The sequence below is a fragment of the Trachypithecus francoisi genome, unplaced genomic scaffold, assembly GCF_009764315.1.
Source record: "Trachypithecus francoisi isolate TF-2019V2 unplaced genomic scaffold, Tfra_2.0 Lachesis_group3, whole genome shotgun sequence".
NCBI classification, from domain to species: Eukaryota; Metazoa; Chordata; class Mammalia; order Primates; family Cercopithecidae; genus Trachypithecus; species Trachypithecus francoisi.
In genome coordinates this window covers 96972827-96996785 of record NW_022681468.1, presented here as the reverse complement: position 1 = coordinate 96996785, position 23959 = coordinate 96972827, and the positions used below count along the sequence as shown (strand labels likewise).

The following is a 23959-nucleotide window of genomic DNA, read 5'->3' as shown; positions in this document are numbered from 1 at the left end:
AGATATGGCTTCTTCCCGTTTGCACGTGCTATGCATAACAGCTGTCTCAAGTAGCAGATTGCTCGACTCCCAAGTAGTAAAGTGTAGTGGTTAGGAGTACAAGGTCTCACTATAATGATGTTATTCTTCCACAAAAAAAAAAAAGTGTATATCCTACAGTCAGATGGCCCTGGTTCCAATGTCTCCTCTACCATTTATGAGTTCGGTACTTTTGGACAAGTCACTTAACCTGGCTGTGCCTCAGTTTCTTCTCTAAAGCCCATGGGATTAAAATGAGAATAAATGAAATAATCCATGCCGTACTTTGAATAGTGCATGACACATAAATTGCCAGGTGTCGCCATCATCATCTTTATCATGAAGTGCTCTGAACCTTAGGAGACAGAGCTGAAAATAATCAGACTAAAGAAGAAACATTTCCTGTCTTACAGAGCTAATACACTCACTCTACCCTTTTGCTGTTTTTTCAATTTGCTTGCTCTAGATAACTGTGCCTTTAATGATGCAAAGGAAAAATTAAAACATCTTAGTGTTATTTTTCTGAAGACATTGAATCAATTAGACAATAATTATGGAAGCCAGTCTGGTTGTAGCAGTGTAGCAAGTAAGCATCATGAGGCTTCCTGACTGCAGGGGAGGAATAAAGCAGAGACAAGAACCAGCCCAAAGAGGGAAGGAGTTAAATCCTCAGCGGTGCAGGCATAGGTGTTTGTTCAGGACAGGGGGTAAGCCGAGGCCGTAGCAATCAGGAGAGGCATCATGGAGTGGGTGGCCCTGAGCAGAGTCCCAACTACCACCAGCCCAGAGGACACATCAATACCAGTGATCAAAAGCATCTTCCTCCTCACTTCATGAGAGGAGCTGGAGTGGACTCAGCTCCCATCCAGCCCACCACCCAAGCTGGCATCATTGGTCAGGGCACAACCCACATAGCTCTCAGCAGTGTCCCTGGGCTGCTCCTTGCTGGACAGGGAGGGTTAAGGTTGGAAAAGGAAAAGGGAAGGGAGAACCAGGTAACAATCCCGTAAGCAGGGTACCATGCGACTCATCACAGCAGAGGCGAAAGGCTGTCACTGGGGTCATCTGATTCCGAATTGACCTGTTTCTAATGGCTTTCGTGTTTTTTTTCTTTTCCAGCACAGCACCTGGCTCAGCCCTGGACCCCTACTCACCCTGCAATAATAACTGTGAATGCCAAACCGATTCCTTCACTCCAGTGTGTGGGGCAGATGGCATCACCTACCTGTCTGCCTGCTTCGCTGGCTGCAACAGCACGGTAATGGGATGGGGCAGGGGATGGGGTAGGGGATTCAGGCAGCCAAAGTGGCTTAAAACCCAAGTTTTTGCACAGGTGGTTCCCCTTCCCTGTGACTTTTTCTTAGCTGTTGCCCTGCTGTGGTGGAAGATGTTCCATCAGCAGGATGAGAGGACTGATTCAGGTCTTCTTGCTAAATCAAGTGGGTTTGTAGGAAGTTTCATTGTGCAACTGGAGGTAAAAATTCAAAGGAAGCTGTATATATGGAACCAAAGGTGGTTCAAGATGCTTGCAGAGTGTCAGTGGAATAGGATGTCTGCGTGGGTAGTGAGCTCCCCATCACCAGAAGTATGTCAAGAGAGGCTTAAAAACCATTTATCAGGAAAGACTTCTTCCAGACCTGAAACACTCTGACACCAATTCAGCCTCTTTCCTACCCAGTTCACTTTGCCATTTTCCTCCTAACTAAATGCCTCCCACCTCTTTCCATGTTCCTGACACATTTCTGGGAGGGAGGTGGAGTGCTTTTTCCTGCTTAGCATGGATTTTACAATTGGCTGTCAGCCCACAGCTTTCCATGTTCTCTCCCTGAAAACCTGGTGCTAAGTGACGGGTCATCCAGTGGTGCTGATCCCACCTTCCAGGAATCCTTGGCACCTGCCCTGCTGCACCCACACCACCACTTCCCTATGCAGGCCCTCCCCATCTCTTGCTTGGACCTGTGCAGTAGTTCCTACCTGGCCTCCCAGGATGGCCCCTTATGTCCTGCATTTTGTTCAACACTGCAGTCAGAAGGGTTTCTGTAACATAGCAAATGACCCTCTCTCATGCTACTCTGTCAACTAGAAGATCAGTTCTAGGTGCCACATGTCTTCAGCTCTATCTCCTTTCAGTTTGTGGTGTTCAGCTTCCCCCATACAGCCTGTCTTTTTATACACCTCCCTCCAGTTGGACAGGTCCTACTCACCAGTCAATAGCCTCCTCCAATATCCCCTCCTCTGAAACCATCCCTTCCCTCTTTTATCTTTGGGGTTCTTCTCTCTGAAGTCCTTTGGTACCTCTTTCTCCTAAAGACACTGTTCTCATTTTATTACGGTGATTTGCTAGAAGTGTCTGTCGTCTGCTCTGGTCTTTGGATTTCTTAAGCAAGGGCCAGCACCCAGAAGCACTCCATGAATGTCTGTGCAAGGCATAGTGGGAAGGAAAATATGAACCCACAGTGGCAGCTTTCAAGGGACTTAGAGTTGAGATCATTAGCTGCTGCTTCTCCCTACATCTTATGTCTTTCAGGAGTAGCAATTTCTCTGAAAGAAGAAAAATAGATCATTTATTTTCATTTTCAAAGATTTCATTTTCCCTTGTGTTTAACATTTAGATCCCTGGCCAGTTATTAACATTTTCTGTAGAGAAAATAAATCACCATGGGGGGATGGGTGGGAGAAACTGATTTTTTAAAATTAGATGATAAAGCAATTTCTTTATGTGAGTGGAAATAAATTTTAAAAGAAGGGATGGACCTTGAGAATGGTTCAAATAAAAATACAAGCCATTATTTTTCATGACAACAATTTCATTAACATTTTAATATCCAGAAAGTTACATTATAAATCAGTCTCAGTTATTGTCCTAAGAATTAAATTGACTCAATATAGTCTAGTGTCCTGAGACCAAACGAGTCTCTATTCCAGGGAATGCACTGACCAAAAAAATTATCTTAAAAATTGCATTTCCCCTGATCTTGCATGTACAGGAGTCTTATTGAATAAGAGTCTTACCAGGCTCATCTATGGCTACATCCCGCTGCTGAAACAGCAAAGCTGGAGAACACAATTATCAGACTGCAAGCTCCTCTGCTTACCTCTGGACCTACTGTTTATTCCCCCAGACACCTGCCTTTTATTCACATTACTCAAGGCCTCACATTGTCTGCTGGGGTGTAGGTGAGGCAAGGATGGTATTCCCATGCAATTGCAATGCAGAGATGGAGAAACCACCAGGCCCCAGTACTGGGATGGGGCATACAATGCCTTCCCTGCAGAGGCAGATCTCTAGATGCCCTGGCTTCCAACAAGTGGATGAGGGATTTGGAGACCCAGAGCAATGCTTATCCTGGAAAGGGGCCCTTGTGACAGTCTAGCCTTAAAAACAACCACAGCCATAAAACTTGCAGCAGCAGCAGCAAGGTCTGTCAAGAGCCTATTAAGGTCCAGGTAATGGGGCCTTCCATGTGTCACTCGTGGCCCATGGCAGCTTGGCCCAGAGTCAGAGAAATCTCAGGCCAACATCCAAAAATGAGTGAAAAGCAATTTAAATCCTTTAAATCTCTGCTGCAGCATTTTGAGAAAATGCCAAATGGTGGCTATATTCCTGGTACATGTACTCTCTCCCTCTCCCCCCTTTTTCTCCATTATTCTTGTCTCCAAGCTCAGGAGAAAAAAAAAAAAAAAAAACTCTTTGACAAGGTAAAACCTTTTACCTCCTTCTCCTTTTCACAGTGGTCCCCTGGAATTCTCCATCTTCCCCAATGTGAATTCAGCCATTCTTCCTGGTTTCATCAATTCTTCCACCCATGGCCTCAACCCTGTGTATATTATCTCATTGATCCTCCCAGCAACCTTGGGAAATAGATGTTCTTTTTATTTCCTGAATACCGATGAGGTTAGTCACTTGGCCAAGGCCATGCAGTAGGAAGTGGGGGATCCGACTTTTGAATGTAGGGTCTGTCCAATGTCAAGTACACATGGATGCCAAGAAAGGAAAAATAGTGTCTTCCTCTGCACCTCCCCTAAGATGTCCACCTTTTTTCTACCTCTTCAAACATGGACTTCTAGTTCGAGACATTTATTTGGCCTTTACTATCTGGCCCTGGCTGCCTCTCCAGCCTCAACCTCCCTATTCCTCCCACCTCTTTTTTTTTTTTTTTTCCAAGACAGGGTCTCGCTCTATCACCCAGGCTGGAGTGCAATTGCACAACCTCGGCTCACTACAACCTCTGCCTCCCGGGTTCAAGTGATTCTCCTGCCTCAGCCTCCCAAGTAGCTGGGATTATGGGCACATACCACCACACCGGGCTAATTTTTTATATTTTTGGTGGAGACAGGGTTTTTCACCATGTTGGCCAGGCTGGTCTTGAACTCCTGACCTCAAGTGATCCACCTGTCTCGGCCTCCCAAAGTGCTGGGATTACAGGCCCTCTCACCTCTTAAAGAGCCACTTGGTAAGTAGAACTTCTTGGAGTTCTCCCTGCCCCTGGGCCCTTACACCTGCTGTTTCTCTTATCTGTAGTAGTCTCTCCTTTCGAAGCTGTCTTATCTGTCAGGGCTGTCTCTCCTTCCCCACTGCTGAGAAGCCTTCTCCACCTCATTGCTTCCTCCAGGGCTGTGTTAGTGCCCTTCCTGCAAACCACTATTGCCTCTGCTCATGCCTAGCAAGGCTCTCACCTCACTGTTCTAATGGTTCATTTACTCTGGCACCTCCCTCATTAAGCTGCAGGGATAGGGGCTCTATTGTGGACCCTTGCATTCTCACCATCAGCCATGGCTCTGGATAAAGGGCCCAGGCTTTCTCAACACCCAGCTGGAGGCCCTGTACTGACCTCCGAGAGCCCCAGGGATCCAGGGGTAATACCACTTTCTTGTTTAGCAGTTGGCAGGTGGGTAGGTCGGAAGGTGCCAGTTTCAATACTAAAGACCTGATCCTTGCTCACCATTCACCACTTTATGGTTTCCATCAAGACGTGAAAATTCCCCGTAACTGAATTAGATGTAAATAAGTCACTGATCAAATAATTCTGATTATAGAGAAATCTGATTAGTGTTAGCAGTTTCCTGATAGTAAGCTTTTCTTCCTGCTCTGGATTGGATTTTTTTTTTTTTTTCTTATATCTCCTTGAGTGATAGCAGTGGAAGTTTCCAGGCCTGCATTTAATATACAACTTCTAATTCTTCTCACTGCATATGACCAGGAAGGGTGACCAAAAAAAATTGTGAGTTAATTCTGTAAGTTTCCTTTGGCGTGAATGTATTGTCCAGATTGTTTCTGTACCTTTCACTTTCAGAAGTCATTATTCCAACAGAAGCATGTTAGTATGCTGCAGACTGATTGCTGGAAGTTGTATCCTTTTGATGTACTGAATAATTGACTAGGAAAAAAAAACTTCCATCAGCCACCAATAGAATGTTGAAAGTCAGTATGAGTCCAGCACTGCAGTTTGTAGGGTACTAATGATAGATGACTAATTTATGCCCCCTATTCCAGGCAACAAATATTTATTGAGCACCTGTTTCAGCGAAATACCAAGTAGGTTCTGTGGCAGGGAGGAGGACAGCTCCATTATGGACGCAGGCAGGCAGCTCATGGTTCAGTGGGATGGGTCTCAATATGGGCTGCACATTAGGATCACGTGGGAGCTTTTAAAACATAAGGCCTGAGCCCCACTCTCAGAGATTCTGATTCCCTTATTTTGGAGTAGGACCCATGTATCAGTATTTTTTAAAGCTCCTCAAGTGTTTTTGATATGTAACCAGGATGGAGAACCACTGTTCTAATACAGGGCCTCTCCGTCACAGCACCATTGACATTTGGGGCCAGATAATGGATTGTCATGAGGCGCTGTCCTATGCACTGTGTGTTCAGCAGCATCCCTGGGCTCTCCCCACCAGATGCCACCCCTGCCCTCCCCACCACAAGTTCCGACAACTGTAAATGTCTCCAGACATTGCCAAATGTCCTTTGGGGGATATCATCGCCCCCAATTAAGAACCACTGCTGTCATAGAAGGGATGAGGCATGTTCTATAAATTGTATCTTTCTTGAAAAAGGTCAGCATCTAAGCTGACACTGAGTATTCATCCTTCAGTCTTTTTCTTCTCCCCATAACCGTATTTGCCCACTATAAAAACCAACTGGAGAGTTAGATGCGCCATATAGCAGGGGTCCCCCACCTCTAGTATGAGTACCAGTACTAGAGAAAGGAGCTCATGTTTACTATAAAATGAGATGTCGTATTATTAATAGAGTTATGTCCAGGGGAGCACCCAAAGCAACACCTAATCTTACCTTACAATACAGTTAAGTGAAAAGAACACATTGTAAAATAATATATAGACAATAATCCCTTTTGATAAATATCGAAATATATGCATATCTTTGCATAAAAAATGTTGGAAGAACGTATAGCCAGCTATTCATAGATGGATACTTCAGGTTAGGGGCTGAAAAAGTAAATTTTGCTTATTTCAAAATTATCTAAAATGATTATCACTTTTCCAATGAGGAACAGATTTTTTTTTAATTTAAAAAATCCAACATTAAAGGTTAGGTGGTTAGGTTCTAAAAGAGGGAAGCAGCTATGTAGACAAATCAGTGAACTTGCAATGTCAGGCCTGCTGGGTAGAAATTGACTCTGGGTGGGGCAGGGGTGGAAGGAGGGAGTAGGCATGTTCCCCACTGCGGGATGGGGGAATGAGACCACCATCTCTGAAAAGATTAAAAAAAAAAAAAAAAAAAAACTAGCCGGGCAAGTGGCTCACTTGAGCCCGGGAGTTGGAGAGGGAGGTGTGCAGGGCCAGGCTTTCATCATGAAGGGTAGTGGGTGTTTGGTAGCCAGGCATGGAAGGACATTCCAGCAGGAAGAGTGCACAGGCTGAGGTGTGACAATCTGGACCTCATGATGCAGGCAGGTTTGGAGTTGGAAGAGAGAAAGCTGGAGGGAGAAACAGAGGGGCCGCTAGTTCCTTCAGAGTTGCAGTCACACCTTTCACCTTTCTGTGATCTCCCCACCATGTCCTGTGTTAGATAGCTGGAGCAGAGTGAGCCTTTCTGCTCACGAAAGAACAACCCCCTTTCTCCCCTCAGCAGGAGAGAATTAAGATCTAACAGGACGTGCTCAGGCTCACATGCCACAGGTTACCGGGGTGCAAGGTGGGAGGAGGTCTTGCTTTGATCTCAGAATTTTTCTCCCTGGCCTTTATTCTTCAGCCAGTGACCCCACAAGGGAAGAAGAGATCATATTTCTTCTTGCAGTTTGTCAGTGTCCCCTTTGCCTTGAGCTTGTAGGTTGCCATCGCCCTTTGGGATGAGATCTGAGGGTTATGCCTGGAAATACCAGCTTTGGTTGAACCAATGAAGTGAAGAGATTCTAAGCTGCAAAAAGACAGTAATAAATGACAGGAGAATGTCTGAGGAATGTCAGTGAATCATGAGAAAATCCATAAGTGTCTGGGACACAGAGAAGTATGTTGCCATTCCAAGGAAAACACCCCACTTTATTGTGGTAGTGTCCCACGTTCTTTGCTATCTCAGCTATTAGGACATCAGGTGCGAAAGATCAAAGATCTCACAGGCAAAAGCAGGAAGAGTGCATGGCCTGTGGTGGTACTCCCTGGTAAACTCCCTTTATGAATATTTCTAGAAACAGAGCCAGGCATGGTGGCATGCCTCTGTAATCCCAGCTACTCAGGAGCTGAGGAGGGGAGGAGCACTTGAGGCCCCAAACTTGAGACCAGCTTGGGCAACATAGCGAGATCCCCATCTCTGAAAAGATGACTCACTTGAGCCCAGGAGTTTGAGGCTGCAGTAAGCTGTGATCATGCCACTGCACTGCAAACTAAGACCTCATCTCTAAAAAAAGGAAAAAGAAATTTTCATGTCTCTCTGGTAACTGCTTTCAAGGAGGAAAAGTAAAAACAGTATTCCAGGGGTGATCCTCTACCTTTCAAGTTTCCATAGAAGGCTCTTCATACAAATATCCCTATACCATCCTCTTAGAAAAATAATCTTTCCACCTAGAACTTTGCTTCCTTTGTACAATTAATAGGAATCGATCATCAGAATTGAATGGGGGGGCCAGGGAACAAGCAGAAAACAACTTTATTTGCCAGTATTTTTGAAACACTGCTGAGGAGTATCTTGTTCTTGTAATACCGGCTGTCAAAATAGCATACTGACCGCTTCCTTCATCAACAGAAAACAAATCCAAGATTCCAGAGAGTCATTTTTCTATTTTTGTGGTCTCTAGCTTTATTGTAATTATTTATTCTCATCATTGTATGTGAATAGAAACATTTCTCAATTGAAATTAATGATTAAGGTGGAACAGAAATACAATTTTCAGTGATGTGCTATTCTCCTTTCATTGATTTATTTTATAACATTTTCAATTTTTAATAAATACATTTATATGATTCAAAAATCAAAAAGTATAAAAAGGAGGACATGAGGGACTCTCCCTTTCCCCTCTGTCCCCTGTTTACTTCTTCCTCGACCTGCCAAATAGACGATTGCTGTCCTCGGTTTCTTGTACATCCTCCTGGATTTTTTAGTGCACATAAAAGGCCCTATTTTGGACCTCGCTATTTTGTTTGGCTTTTTCAGTTAGCAGTTTACCTGGGAGTTATTTCTAAATTAGTACATAAGGGATGTTCTTCTACCTTTTTTATGCCTGTATAATCTTCCATCGCGTGGACCTAGTAGTCTGTTTTTAACCAGTCTCTTATCAATGAGCATCCAGACTGCTGCAAAACTTGGGCTCTGACAAACCACATTGTGGCTCATATTGTATATATGTCCTTTTGTGCCTGGGCAGGTCTGTCTGTTGGATATGTTCTCGTAGAATGGACAAGCCGGTTCCCCCTGTCCTCCAGATCAACAAACTTGTCAGGTCTGTTCTGGGAGCTCAGTGGCCACCTTATCATTAACATGAAGTGTCATGGTACATTTTATTGACAGTAAAGCTAGATCCCACCACCCCCCCAAGTTCGGATGCCAAGCAGAGAATTCACCTCTCCCAGAGGCAGCAGGGACTGCATTTCTTCCCAGAGAATGCATTGCCTTTGAAATGGGGATGGAAAATGGGGGCATTTGCCAATTCTGCAATCATAAACTAATCTGAAGTCTGGTATACTTTCTTACTAGTTAATTGTCTTAGGGACAGCCAGAGAAAGCATTAGGGGTCATATCACTCATTCAGATCATGGTAGTCTACAGGTCAATTCCAAGATCCACCTGCTTTTTGGATTGGCCAAATAGAACTATGCTATTGGGGTTTGGGGTGAGAATTAGGATACCAATCTTTATCGTCCCCTTAGATTAGACTGCTCTCTCATATCTAGCTTTTCTCTAGATTTTCAAACTTCTTATAGCTCAAAGCGTTTGCAGGTCTAGGGCTTCCCATGTAGGGGCCCAGTTACTGCCAGCTGAAGGGGTATCCCCTACTTCCCCTTTTCCCTTCGGATCAAAGTTGAAAACCCCATTGGTAGAAATCATCTCTCTGCACTCTGGGAAAGGTGAAACTACGTAAGTCCTCATCTGCAATTTCTCCTACAACACTCCGACATCTCAGTAGAAGATTACTCCTTAACAGCCTCACGACCTTATGCACCCAGCTCCCTTAGCATAATGTTGAACAAATATGGGCTCTTATGTCACATAAGCCCCAATAAAGGAACTTCCTACCCCTTGCCATCTGACCACAACCTCAGCATTTTCCGTTGGATCCCCTGCTGGAGAGGTTGCAGGGCTGCCCCAGCCTGCTCCCCATGTCTGGGACTACCCAGCCCATCCTGGTGGATTGACTCATTGCATGGAAAAGGAAACCCATCCAAGTCCTTGCTCAGAGCACTCTGGCATCTCCTCCCCAGCCTCTTTCACAGCTCTCTATGAATAAATTAAATCTGAATAATACATTCAGATTTGCCTAGAACCTTTAGGAGAGATCCATCCATTTCCAGCTTTTCCTCTTGGACACCAACAGACAGACATTTTCATTGGTCTTGTGCTAGTCTCTGGCTTTTCTTCTGTCATTAACCCTAAATCATCCCATTCCTGTCCATTCAGCCTGGGGCTATCTTAGCCCCTTTTGGCTGCTATATCAAAACACTTTAAACTGCATGGCTTATAAACAACAAATTTCTCACAGCTGTGGAGGCTGGGAAGTCCAAGACTAAAGTGCTTATGGATCTGATGTCTGATGAAGGCCTGCTTCCTGTTCATAGATGGCACCCTCTAGCAGTGTCTTCACGTCGTGGGAGGGGCAAGGCAGTTCTCTGGGGCCTCTTCTATAAGGACACTAATCCCATTCATGAGTGCTCCACCCTCATGACCTAATCACCTCCTGAAGACCCCCCACCTTGTAATAGCATCACATTGGTGATTATTTTTCAACATATGGATTCTTGGGTCAAGGGACACCAAACATTCAAACCACGCACTGCTACCCTTTGTTTCGGCTGCAAATCCTATGGCAGCTTAACCCTGCTGTCTGCTCACCTCATTAACATGAACATAGACATCATGGACACATTTAGCTCACCCGGATCGGGCTGTGCAGGCACCGTACTAGCTGTAGCCTGAGATAAAGATGTCTCATTGTATCCCATTCCATTAGTGCCATGATCAGAGGATCCATTTCAGGAGGAATTTTCTACTTTTTAGGGCAGAGAGAGGCCAGTTTCCTCTTTATGGTAAATATAATATAATTGAGCCATAGCCTAGGTATGGGCAAAAATAAGACCAAGATGCAGGCAGCAATTGCAGATGACTTGTTAAACCAAAGAAAGCTCACCGATCACATGGCACATTCAGAGGGTTCTGGCCTCACTCAACTCCAGTGCCCATATCACATTCCTGAGAGACTGCATGCTACAAGTGCATAGCCTCTCAGAAACACTCAGGAATGTGATGTGGGGGTACTGGAATTGAGGGATTCCTGGGGTACTTAGCCAAACAAGTCCACAGCCACCCACAAGGGGCCCGTTTTTCATTTATGCCTAACTACTCTTTGAGTTCATATGGTTCTAAAAACTTCACTCCCAAATCTTTTTCCTCACAGACCACTGCAGTAACCAAAGAAGGATGGTTGCAAGTGGTTTGAACTAGGGCGGGGTTTGAGACAGATTTAGGACATGGCAAAATGAACAGAACTTAGATATTCACTCAGTCAACATATATAAATAAATAAATATAAATATATATAAATAAATATAAATATATAAATAAATATGTGTGTGTGTGTGTGTGTGTGTATAAAATCCGTGTTGTGAGCCAAGCCCTGTCCTGGATGGCTGGGGTAAATTAGGGCATACAGCCACAGTGGTCTCTGTCTTCATTAGCTTTAGTGTCGGGGGAAGATGAATTTGATGTAGGTATATGAATGGAGGATTCAGAATTACGTCCTGGTTTCTATTAAGTTGGTGCAAAATTGCGGTTTTTGCCATTACTTTTATAGTCAATAGAGTGCTGTTACTAAGGTAAGAGGTGGAGGGAAAGGAGTTTGGAGCTTGGGCTGGGGCTGCGTAACTGTCAGGAAAACAGTGTTTTGAAGTAAGAGGAAGAAGCAAAGCAACATTTCCTCACTAGACACCCCTGGCACAGGTGGGCGAGTCAGAGCTCAGGGGAACATCCCAGGAAGCTGTGCTGCATGGCTGCTCAGGAGATCTGATGGGCACTCTGGGATGTGGGGAGCCACATGGCCTACTGCAGCCAGGTCACTAGAGGTGGGCATGGCGCCTCCACCGGTCAGCAGGGTAGGCAGAAAAGAAGGCGGTGTAAAGTGGGGAGTGCTGGGACAGACCAGCACGTTCTGGGCATGTCTGTGTGTCCATCCTCATCCCTGACCTTGTGACCTTCTGGGAGCAATGGCCTCAGCTCCACTTTATAGAAGAGAAATACACAATTTTCTCTTTACCCTTCACAGTTCCCAGTTGGGACAGACCCCTGTAACCTAAGACAGATTAACAGGAGGAAAACAAAGATTTAGAAACACGTATACATGATGTAGACACAGGAGATAGCCAGAGAAATGAGTGAATCTCAAAGAGGTGGCTTTGACTTCAGACTTGAATACCATGGTCCAGTGAAACAGAGAAAGAAGGGTGTGGGGAAGGCCAGTTATGAGGAGATGCCCAGAAAAAGCACTTTAAACAAGAGTAACATTTGTTATGCAAACTTAAGTCAGTGTCTTCTAGATTGATAATAGTCTCTAGGGATTCAGTCATTCCTCTCTCTGGTACAGAGAGGAACCACCCTTACAAATGGAGATTTCCTTTGTAAATGTAAATTTAATTTTCCTTACACAACGGTAACTTCTGTTGTCAGAGGTTCTTCCTGTGTCTGTGGTTTCTCAAAATAATCAGCTCAAAATATTCTTTATGCAAAAGAGGCATATTGCAAGGTGGCATATGCTAGTCTCTTACAACTCCTGCCTTCTGAGTTTCTCCCAGGTTTCCCTCCTGTCCAGCCCCCATGTTTCAGGAAGGGGAATTTGGGGGAGATAGTTCCCAGCCTTAGGTGAGACAGTAGTGCTACGCTGTAAGCATAGAATCTACCACAGGCACTCATTCCTGGAGGCAGTTTTGATGCCTCACCATGCTCATGAGTCTTAGGAAGGGATATAGCAAGTCGATCTGAGAAGGATCCAGGCTAAAGATTAAATCTGGAAAGGCTATGATCCAATGCAGAGATGGTAAAATGAGGGAAGGAGAGCTGGGGAAAGAGTACAGATGAAGAAAGGAAGAAAGTCCAGACCAGGTGGGAAAGGGGAGAAGGTACCAACAAAGATGGAAAGTGAGTGACCAGAGAGGTCCAGGGAAACAGGGAGAGTGGAGTCTTGAAGCCAAACAAGGGAATGATGAGTAGTAAGCAAGGGGCCTGTGCTCCTGAGAGCTCCGGGAAGAGAGAAATGCATGGTGGACCTGGGATATGGAGCCCACTGAAGAACTTAGCACCACCGGATTCATGTGTGTGGAAACAGAAGCCAGTCGGAGTGAGCTGAGAGCGTGGGAGAAGAGGAATGCAGGTGGTGAGATAAATAGCTAGAAAAATTTGGCTGTGATGCTGGGGAGGAGTGGGCAGTTTCCTCTCCTGGGGAGAGGAGGAGTGGCATTTTCAGTGAAAGTTGGGGAGAAGTCTTGCTTCCTAATAAAAATGAGGAAGGTTCGTGCTCATGTGCATTCTAAAGCTGTATGCTTACTTTCATCTACGTCTCAACTCTGTGCTAGGAAAAGATGCTTGGGAAAGAATGCAAAAGACATAGGTCTTATCCCAAAGGGTTCTTGTCTCCTCTAGGAGGCATGTAAAGGTCTCTGCAGTAGGGGTGGAGTGACCCTTAAAAAGGGCCCTGTGTGACTTGGAAGGAAGCTGGGATGTGCCCAGTGAGGTGAGGTTCTGAGAAGGGAGGCAGTATCTGAGCTGGGTTTTGAAAAAGAGCTAAAAAGTCTCTAGGCAGAGGTACATGAAAAGGGACAGAGGGGCGGGGCCTCAGGATCTTCTGGGTATTACAATAAATGCCCCTAGGTACACTAATTGAACCACTTTCACAAAGGCGCCTGCTCTGGGCAGACACTGAGGGGAAGGGTGGAGCCCCAGCATACGTCCGCCCCCATCATTCCTTCCCCATGGATAAAAGCCCCTGTTGGGGGCACAGCTATACAGACTGGCCCTGTTGGGTTTGGGGCACGTGAACACTTTCAGACACCCCTGAAATCATCCCATATAGCTTAATGGGATCAGAAAACCCGTATCTCTATATTCTGTGGGCAGAGGGGGAGGACCAGAGGAGGAGAACTGTAAAAGCCAGAGGGGATTTGTTTGACCCTCAGGAGGATTTACCTGGGCACGTGCTCTGAAAGCCAAGCAGTTCTGGAAGGAAAAGCAATGAATCATTTATGATTGTTTTCACTTTGTATTCATTAAAGACCTCTGCACTATTATTATGGAACCTTAATTGGCTTGGCACTGGGCACTGCCTCTCCCAGTCCCTGCTCCTCCCTTTGCCATCAGAAAGTCCTGGAGCGAGCGGGAGAGAGGACCCTGCCTGGAACAGGCAGCTGGGCTAGAATCCACTCAGAAGATCAAATGAAATGCAGTCGCTTTTTTTTTTCTTCTCTCTGATCATATATTAATAAATGTATCTCGTTGGGTTTTAACTCTGCTCCCCACGAGCTGCTCCAAGCTTCTGCATCTCTTAGCCCCCTTTGCTTCCTCAGCCTCCAGAGAACTTTCCATCAGCTGTCCCTCACCCGGCCTTGCAGACGCAGTGACTTCATGCGTAACAGTGTGCAGCCTTTGTTCCAAGTGCCATGTTGGGCACTCAACCAGCAACAATATGCGGGTTACCTGATTTACTTCTTTTAATACACTTCAGTGTAATTATAACTGCGTAAAAGAGAGGACAAATTGGCAACTAATTACAATGTTAATTTGGCAATGTTTTATCACATTGTGGAAGCGCAATTTCCTCTCTAATTGTATTGGGCGGACACAGTTATCTATGGTTCAGCTTACTGAGGGATTCTTGAAAATGGAAATGAAACACACAAGAGACAGAGAAATCAGCTCTCCTCCCTGTAAATATTCCTTTATTTGCGTGTGTTTTGCAGCCTCCTTAAAAAAGCTAACTCGCTTATTCAGGCCTAATTAATGGAATGCCACAGAATGCGTAATTAGGCTGTGACAGCTTCAGCTGATGGATGGATTTGCCTTTGGAAACTGGAGATACCCCCAGATAAAAGGGCTGAACGCTTCCCTTTCAGAATCTGACGGGCTGTGCGTGCCTCACCACCGTCCCTGCTGAGAATGCGACCGTGGTTCCTGGAAAATGCCCCAGTCCTGGGTGCCAAGAGGCCTTCCTCACTTTCCTCTGTGTGATGTGTATCTGCAGCCTGATCGGTGCCATGGCACAGACACCCTCAGTCATCATCCTCATCAGGTAAGCCATCGGCACAGCCCCACCTCTCCTCCTTTCCACCTAGTGTTCATCTGCAGGCCTCCCAGGGACCAGAGCTTCAGACAACATAGGAATCTCTCGAGCCAGGTGAGCTAGGGCCACAGCAAGGAGCGCAGCTTCTCTAGGCTGCTGGGAATCAATTATGTTTGTTAGGGACCTCCCACCAAGAGAAGAAGGCAGGGCATGGGGGAGAAGACAGCACTTTCATGTTCTCCCAGAAATAGACCTGCAGGCAATTTTGAAAAGGATCCTGCATCGAGCCTTACAGGATGCAGCCTTGTTGGAGGAAAATGAAAATAGCATCAGTGCCCAGCCCCCACCACCCTGCCACTGCTTAGCCATATGAACGTGGGCACTTCCCCCTAGACTTGCTTCTGAATCTGTAGCTGGGGGTGATATGACCGATCCTGCCTGCCTCCTACAGTGGAGCAGGACCCACTGAGACCTGAGAACATGTGTGTGCAAACTCAGTAGAGATGTGACGGGTTATTGTGCAGCATGGCTCATGGCAGGTGAGCAGTGACCATTCTTGTACAAAGAGGTTGTTGGAGAGAGCCAACCAAAATTCTGTTGTTACCTGTCTCTGGAGACCTGTCCTGGAGACAGATGAGATACCTCAAAGATGAGCCATTAGTAATATTCTGAGTAACTTTTATCATTTGCAGAGTTACCTAGATTTGTGTTGGAAACCTAGAGGTGAACTAACACATAGCCTGCCGTTCATCTGAATCAGGGGAAGGCCCGCTACACAAAGTCTCATCAGCTGGGCGTGGTGGCTCATGCCTATAATCCCAGCACTTTGGGAGGCTGAGGTGGGAGGATTGCTTGAGCCCAGGGGTTTGAGACCAGCCTGGCCAACATGGAGAAACCTTGTGATGGCACACGCCTGTAATCCCAGCTACTTGGGAGGCTGAGGCAGGAGAATTGCTTGAACCCAGGAGGTGGAAGTTGCAGTGAGCTGAGGTCATGCCACTGCACTCCAGCCTGGGAGACAGAGCAAGACTCTGTCTCAGGAAAAAAAAAAAAAAGACAGACTTGCCTTCTTGGGATGCAGTTATCTAAGTGAACAGATTCAATAGCAAGGGCTGGAAATAAAAGTAGGAATGAAACACATGGAAGTACCCCGTGACCACGCACCTCACCTCTACTTTATTTAGCTTCTCTCTTCGCCACCAGATTTCCTCGTCTTTGTTATGAATTCCAAGGAAGAGGATTTTTACAAGTCCTAATGTTACCTAGAACATCATTAGCAAGGTCTTTTGAATGTGGAGAGCATTAAGGGTACAATAGCAAATTGCCATTTTATACTTACTACGTTTGAAAAATAAATTTTAAAAATTGACACCCAGTGCTTACAAGGCTGTATCAAAACTGACAAAATCACAAATTGCTGGTGGCATGGGAAAAGGCTATCACTCCTTTAAAAAAAAGCAATATGGCAATGTGAGTCAAGAGCCATAAAAATATTCAGACCCTTTTATTCAGTAATCCTGCCCCTTGCCATTTTTCTTTAAAAAGTACTTCTGTACAAGAAAAAAAAAGAAAGAGCTCAATGCAGACAGATTTTTATTACAACGTTAACTATAATAGCAGAAAACCCTGAATTGGAATAGTGAGTTAAATTATGGCACTGCAGCTCCATGGAATAATGAAAATTCTTAAGAATGTGAAAGTGTTTATGAAATGAACTATTGAATTTAAAACTATTTAGAGAAGATGATTATGTATAATATGCATTTGGACAAAACCCATCAGATCTCATATATAGGTTTTAGGTGGCTGCCTTACAAGTAGTTTATTCTTCATTATTAGACGTTCTTGTGAAGTTATATTGTGATATTCATACACTAAAGGCACCGAGAAGCATGAAAAATGACTAGTCTCTTATTTGCTTGCCCCATGACTCCTCTGCAAAAACCCAGCCTCTAGACACTCACTAGTGGTGACTACCAAACATGGAAAGTTTGTTGAAATTCTTAATCACTTCCAAATCTCAGCTTGATAAACAGCTCTTGGAGCTTTGCTGGAAATATTTGATTCCCTCTAAATTAATCAGCAACAGATGGCCTAAATGACCTAGGCTTATAACTCCACGCTGTGCTGGAAGCACACGCTATGCATTGTGCATGTTGAGAGGTCCAAGACACAGCTTTATTCCATCACCTTCCTAGTCTGATTTGCCGTCACAGATGTCTCAGGCTGGCACAAGAACACAGATGTGCACCAGCCCTTGCCCCATCCCAGAAGAATGGACCCACTGTCATGCCAAACAGGACCATCCCACCAACAACAGTGCTCAGAACATCTGGAAGCGAGGTTAAAAGCTGATGCTCAGCCCCTCTTAGGTCCCACACTGGGCTCCGAGAGTAATTGGGTGGTGTTCTCAAGGTCACCCAGCTAGTACATTTAAAGCTAAGACTCCCTCCCCAGTGTTGTCCAGAGCTTTCAATAGTGTTCGCACAGAGCCCTCCATTTCTTCATAACTCAAGCCAAGAAGGATTATTCTTCTCATAGGAACCAGTTTCCCAACAGGATATGAAGGGAGATCTTAGCACCTTGCTCACTTTGTTCCTAGTGACATGATAGCTGAAAGGAAATCAAATTTCAGGTGATAAATATTCTAATTCATTATACCAGCGTGCTTTCTTGATAAGGAGAATTTGCCTCTATTTATGTGTCTTTCAAGTCAATGCTTTCAAATGAAAGTGCAAAAGCCGGAGCCGTGGAGATGATAATAGCTTTGAAGAACTTGGATTTTGTAACGTGCACATTCTAAAGAGTACTGACTGTGTTACTGTCCAGAGACACTGGACTCATCATGAACGTTTTACAGGTGTCTAACTCAATCAGCCAGAGTCACGTCCGCATCACTTAATGAAAGTCGTGACCTGCTGCCCTGGGATGACTTACCTGTACTGTATTCTTTCTAATTGAGAAGAGATGTGTTTTCCCTGAAAATCTTAGAAACGGGGGCAAAGATTGTAAAAACTCCAGTGTCTTCATCCATTCAGGCTCCTATAACAAAATACCTAGACCCAGGGGCTTCCAAACAACAGGCATTTATTTCTCTCAGTTCTGGAAACTGGGGCGTTTAAGATCAAGGTGCAAGCAGATGTGCTGTCTGGTGAGGGCTGGCTTCCTGGTTCAGAGATGTGCCTTGCTGCCATGCCGTCACTTAGAAGGGGTGAGGTAACTCTGGGGCATCCTTTATAAGGGCACTGGTCGTATTCACAAGAGCAAGAGTCTTTATGACCTAATAATCGTCTTTCAAAGGCCCCACCATTACCTTAGGGGTTAAGTTTTAATGTGTGAATTTGGGGAGGACACATCCTTTTTGGATTGTCACTGGGTTTGTCATGCCAAGAAACCAAAGATATACCCACCTGAGGCTCAAGCCAAGTGGGTAGCTCGTTGGATAGATATCATTGGATGGCTGGATGAATGACCCCTGAGATCATTTAAGAATATTATTCTAGCCAAGTCCATAGATAGGTTAATATCCTGTGTACTGGATATCCTGTTGGTAACTTTGTTATTAACGTTTATTTTCTACGGAATTGATTTCTAGGCCCTCCTTGCATCTCATGGGTCGCTCAGTCACACTGAAATGCTCCTGGGTGTTTCTAAAGGCTCAGCCACACTGGACTGGTTCTACACCTAGCCAGGTCCTTCCAGGGAGCATAGAAGTATGATTTCTTTCCCCTCTCCCCTGGGGACTCATGATAGCAACAGATAAGAGGAACGTTCTTTGCCACTGGTGCTCAGGATGACCTGAAGCACATATGCATGTGGTCAGTCGGCTATCTTCCCCGTCACATGCCTTCACCACGAAGCCTAGAAAGGGCTACCCACCCACCCACTTACACTGTCACTTAGCACATGCTGGGCACCACACATGGTGCTAGGGTTGAGGTCATGATGATAAACAAGACACAAATAGTCTTTGGCCTCAGGACAGAAGACAAGCATTGAAGAAATACCAGTTGCAAGAGTAAGAGGTATTACAGAGGAGACTGTGTTATCAGCTATGTGGACCCATCTATCTGAAATTGGTCAATGTTTCCAAACTTCTTTCTACTCTCCCATCCCAGAAAATGTTACACTCTGGAAATGTTCTAGAAAATGTATAGAAGACCATTCTAAGGGACTGTTCTGAGGAAACCAAGGCCAGGGAGATTGGATCACTTTGAAACAACTGTAATTATATGAAGGTACCTTTCCAATTTAAAAGGTGCTTGTATTAGTCAGGGTTCTCTAGAGGGACAGAACTAATAGGAGATATAGATATATGTAGATATATGTTAAGTATTAACTCACATGATAACAACATCCCACAATAGGTCATCGGCCAGCTGAGGTGCAAGGAAAGCCAGTCTGGGTCCCAAACTGAAGAACTAGGAGTCCAATGTTCGAAGGCAGGAACGGTCCAGCACGGGAGAAAGATGTAGGTTGGAAGGCTAGGCCCATCTGGTATTTTCATGTGTTTCTGCCTGCTTTATATTCTAGCTGTGCTGGCAGCTGATTAGATGGTGCCTTCCCAGATTGAGGCTGGGTCTAATTTTCCCAGCCCACTGACTCAAATGTTAATCTCCTGTGGCAACACCCTCACCAACACACCCAGGATCAATACTTTACATCCTTCAATCAAGTTGACACCCAATATTAACCATCACAGTGCTGAAACATGCTAAGTGGATTATTTCCCAAATGGTCCATCCAGGGTGTCCAACCATGCTAACCTGGTGGATTTCACAAAATGACTAGAGAATGGTAAAGGTGCTCATGGTTTCAGCCTGTTTGTGAAGCATACGGGGAATTATTTTCTCAGTTGATGTTTTCCCCCCCAATAACTGTACCCCACCAACTTAAGATGCTTCCTGATCTCAGCAAAACCAACATGTCTTTAAATGTAGGCTTTATGACCACATTTGCATTCTGTCCTTCGAATGACAAGGTTAGCTCCAGTTATTAAAAAACACTGTTAAATTCCTAAACTTATCTTGGCACCACAGTTGCAGTTATTTTTCAGACTTTAGGCAGGGACAAAGAAAAGGCACTATTAGTAATTTTCTAAAGAAGAGCTCTGATGGACAGCAGCAAATGACTCTGGGGTCTGTTAATTACAGGGGAGTGATAAGAATCTGTTTTTTTTTTTTTTTTCTTTTTCTCTTCATCTCTTTGCACGTAGGACAGTCAGCCCTGAGCTCAAGTCTTACGCTTTGGGAGTTCTTTTTCTCCTCCTTCGTTTGTTGGGTACGTATTATCTCTTTATTTCCTCAATAATGAATTGGATGCTTATTACTAGGTGAGTAAATATCAGTGAAATTATCCCATTTCCTAGGTCTATCTCTTTTTTCTTTGAAGTTTAATTATTAGTAAATAAGAAATGTTAAGTCTCAAAATTTGAGTCAGAGATAAACTCAGACACTGCCTGTATATCACAAAGTTCTCATTTATACCAACTCTTATCTTCATGCTACCCTGGAGGAAAAGTGATGGCACCAAAGGGGAAAAAAATCTGGTGGTGTAATTTGGCATCTTCATTAAGCAAGCCATGAGCAGCTTGTGAAATGCTTCATTTATGGGGCCGCCAGCTGGGAGAGAGAGGCGTTCTCACAATGCCTTGAAAATGGAAACTTCGCATCCTTTAAATTTTCCAAACTGAGTTTGTTTACCTTGAATTTCTGGGATGGGGCAAATGTGACCTTCATGCTATAGGGCCCACGTTTCAAGATTTGGCATGGGAAGAAAGAATGAAGTCTAACCCCTTTTTTTTTTTTTTTTTTGAGACAGAGTCTTGCTCTATCGCCCAGGCTGGAGTGCAGTGGCCGGATCTCAGCTCACTGCAAGCTCCGCCTCCCGGGTTCATGCCATTCTCCTGCCTCAGCCTTCCAAGTAGCTGGAACTACAGGCGCCCGCCACCTCGCTCGGCTAGTTTTTTGTATTTTTTTTTTTTTTTTTTTAGTAGAGACGGGGTTTCACCGTGTTAGCCAGGATGGTCTCGATCTCCTGACCTCGTGATCCGCCCGTCTCGGCCTCCCAAAGTGCTGGGATTACAGGCTTGAGCCACCACGCCCAGCCTAACCCTCTCATTTTTAAGATAGCCAAAAGGAAGATGAGATAGTCCATGGTTCACCCAAGGTCCTTCCTGTGCACTGGCTGGGCTAAAGCTGGGCCTGGCTCCCAGCTATGCCTGCTTTTCTTTTGCCATACCATACTGTTGCTTTATGAGCATTCTTTTGTTAAGGCCAAAATCAAGATAACTTTTTTCCTTGAATAATAGGACAGTCACCTTCCCCAGTGGGCTTTAAATGGCATCTGAATGTAGAAAGGAAAACAACCATGACCTGTATTTTTAGAGTAGAAATAAAATTCCTCATTCCAAATATATAATTGTGGATAAGCACAAATACCTAGCTATAGAAATGTTTGTAAAAGTGGAAAATTGGCAGCAACCCAAAAGCCCAACAGTAGGCAATTAGTTAAATCAGTTATGGTCTATAATCGCAGTAGGATTTATGTTCCCGTTTAAAATTCTGGAAAGAAAAATATAGACTTAGAAAGGGCATGTGATATATGGAAGGGAAAAAAAAAGAGGTCTGTAATGTAATAAAATAGGAAAATATTGCAAAAGATATTAAAAATGTATCAGCTATTATCTTTGAGTAATAAGGTTATATTTTCTAAATTTGTTTTAAAGTTTTGAACAAAATGTCTGTTACTTTATAAGATTAATTTTTATATATCGATATATGAAAGCAAAATATTAACCTTTAGATTCATTAAGGTCCTCCCTGGGGAACGGCAAACACATAGCATATGTCTCTCCTCACCTCCCTTCTCTGTCTATAGCAAAAACCAATCTGTGATCATTCCCTCTGTGCCTGGTAGAAGACCTCAGAATACTCTCAACCACTAACAATCCATGTTTCTTGGTATATACATGCGAACTCAAATGGCATTGTCTTATGTCTGGGTCATGGAAAATAGAAGTGCTCTAGGTGGGAAGATGCCTCAATTAAAACAAGTTCAGCGCTAATTCAAAGTAAAGCATTTGGGCCTTCCTGGGAAGCTGTAGTAGCATGCAGAAATACCAAGGCAGAGTTATGATCGTGCTGATTTTTTCCTATCAGTGGGAGGGTGCAATCTGCATACATCATTACACCCCTACTCTCAAGGCAGTGTGGGGTGGATCAATAGGTGGATGTGTAATATAAACTGGCACATTGGGACCCTTATTTCTGCAAATGGTAAAGCCATTCCACATATGCATTTTTGTTCAAGAAGCTAATGTTTATTGACAACCTATTGTGAAAACCTATTGTGTTCTAAGCCATGAACCATCCCCAGGTAAGTGACCTCAGCTCTGCCCTTATGAGTCCTCTGGGGCTGGCCAGGGAAGCTAAGAGCCCAGCCTTCTAATCTGTGGAGTTGCTATGGAGATCTCTGCACCTCTAGACAGATACTAAGGACTCAACACAACTGGTAAAACATTTTTTTGATAGCACAAGATGAAAAACAATTTGCAAGCTATTTCTGAAAAGTTAATGAAAATTACAGGACAGTTGAAAGCGAAAGTGAACATTATGAGGCATATGATACTGTTAAAATCATCATACACTGCTGTAAAGCAGTTTCACTATCTGTACGTCTGCCCCAGGAATAATCAACCAGGTATTACCTAGAATAGTGTTTTTCAACTTCTGCAACTGTAATCTAGAGCAAGAGATGACAAGTTTTGCATTATGGCCCAGTACACACATGCCTATGCCTAGATACAGCTGAAACCAAAAAAATCATGAAAAAATACTCACTCTAATAGGTATGACACATTCTGACATTTTCTATGCTAGTCTATTACATGCTTTTAAAAAAGTTGGTCATGACCCACTATTGATTTTATTGTCCATTATGAGTCTTAAATTAAAGACTGGAAAACCCTGCTCTAGAAGACTATGACACAGCTTCATCTTTTAATTAAAGGCAGCTAGCTCATCGAAGAAGTCTTAGCATTTGGCCTAATTCCCTTTCTTGCAGGACCCAGTAAGATTAACCACCATTATTGTTAATGAAAGGCCAGCAAAGACATCAGATCCTGTGACATTCTCAACTTTTGTGCTGGCCTAGCAAGGGTAATGAGGATACAATGGGGACATCACAGGTTAGTGTGACAAGATTCAAGTTGGCACAGGTGTAACAGGAATATGTAGAAGGGACTCCTAATCTTGCCTCGGGATGGGAGCAGTGGGTTTGGACAGGATGTGATGTCTACGCTCAGCCCTGGGGAAGGAGTAAGAGTCATACAGATGAGCAGAGAAAAGGACTTAAGGGGTCAAAACCTGGGGATGAACAAAGGTCCTAGCATGTTTGGGGGCTGCAGAAGGCCCAGACTGGGGGGAAAAGGGGGACAGCAGAAGATGGAGCTGGAGAGGGTAGTGGATGAGGGACTTGGTCAGGAAGGGCTTCTGCCCTGTTGCTGCATTTGACCTTTATCTCAGGAGGCTGAGGCAGAAGAATCCCTTGAACCCAGGAGGCAAATGAAAGTTGTTGATGGGCTTTAACCAGAGAGTGACAGGATCCATTGTGTATTTTAGAAAGGGCATGTCTGCCATGTGGAGAATGAGAACATGGCTGAAGAAGTTGCTGCTGTAATGAAGTGAATGACGGAGGCTTGTGCTGAGATGGTCTCGCAGGATGGGGAGACGGTAGGGTTGAGAAATAAAAGGAGGAAACTGCATTATTCTCTGAGTTTCCACTGGAAACATAAGGACTGGAAGGGCCACCCACAGTGCCCACTCCTAAGAAAGACTTGGATCATGTGGTGAACAGAGGAATTATTTATTGAGACAGGAAGAAAGGATGTGGAGCAAGTTGGGAGTGGTGTAGACCAGCGCTGTCCAATGGAACGTTCTGTGATGATGGAAATGTTCTCTGTCTGTACCACAGGTGCTGTTGCACACTTGAAATGTGGCTTCTGTAGC

General features: G+C 44.4%; 1 protein-coding gene across 1 annotated transcript in view; it reads left to right on the top strand.

Moving 5' to 3' along the window:
- SLCO3A1 (solute carrier organic anion transporter family member 3A1) overlaps positions 1-23959 on the top strand; it is a 321497-nt gene that overhangs the window by 279938 nt on the left and 17600 nt on the right. Inside the window, 3 exon segments of the mRNA XM_033188916.1 lie at positions 1138-1276; positions 14785-14960; positions 20167-20231. Coding sequence (XP_033044807.1) covers positions 1138-1276; positions 14785-14960; positions 20167-20231 — 380 coding nt within the window.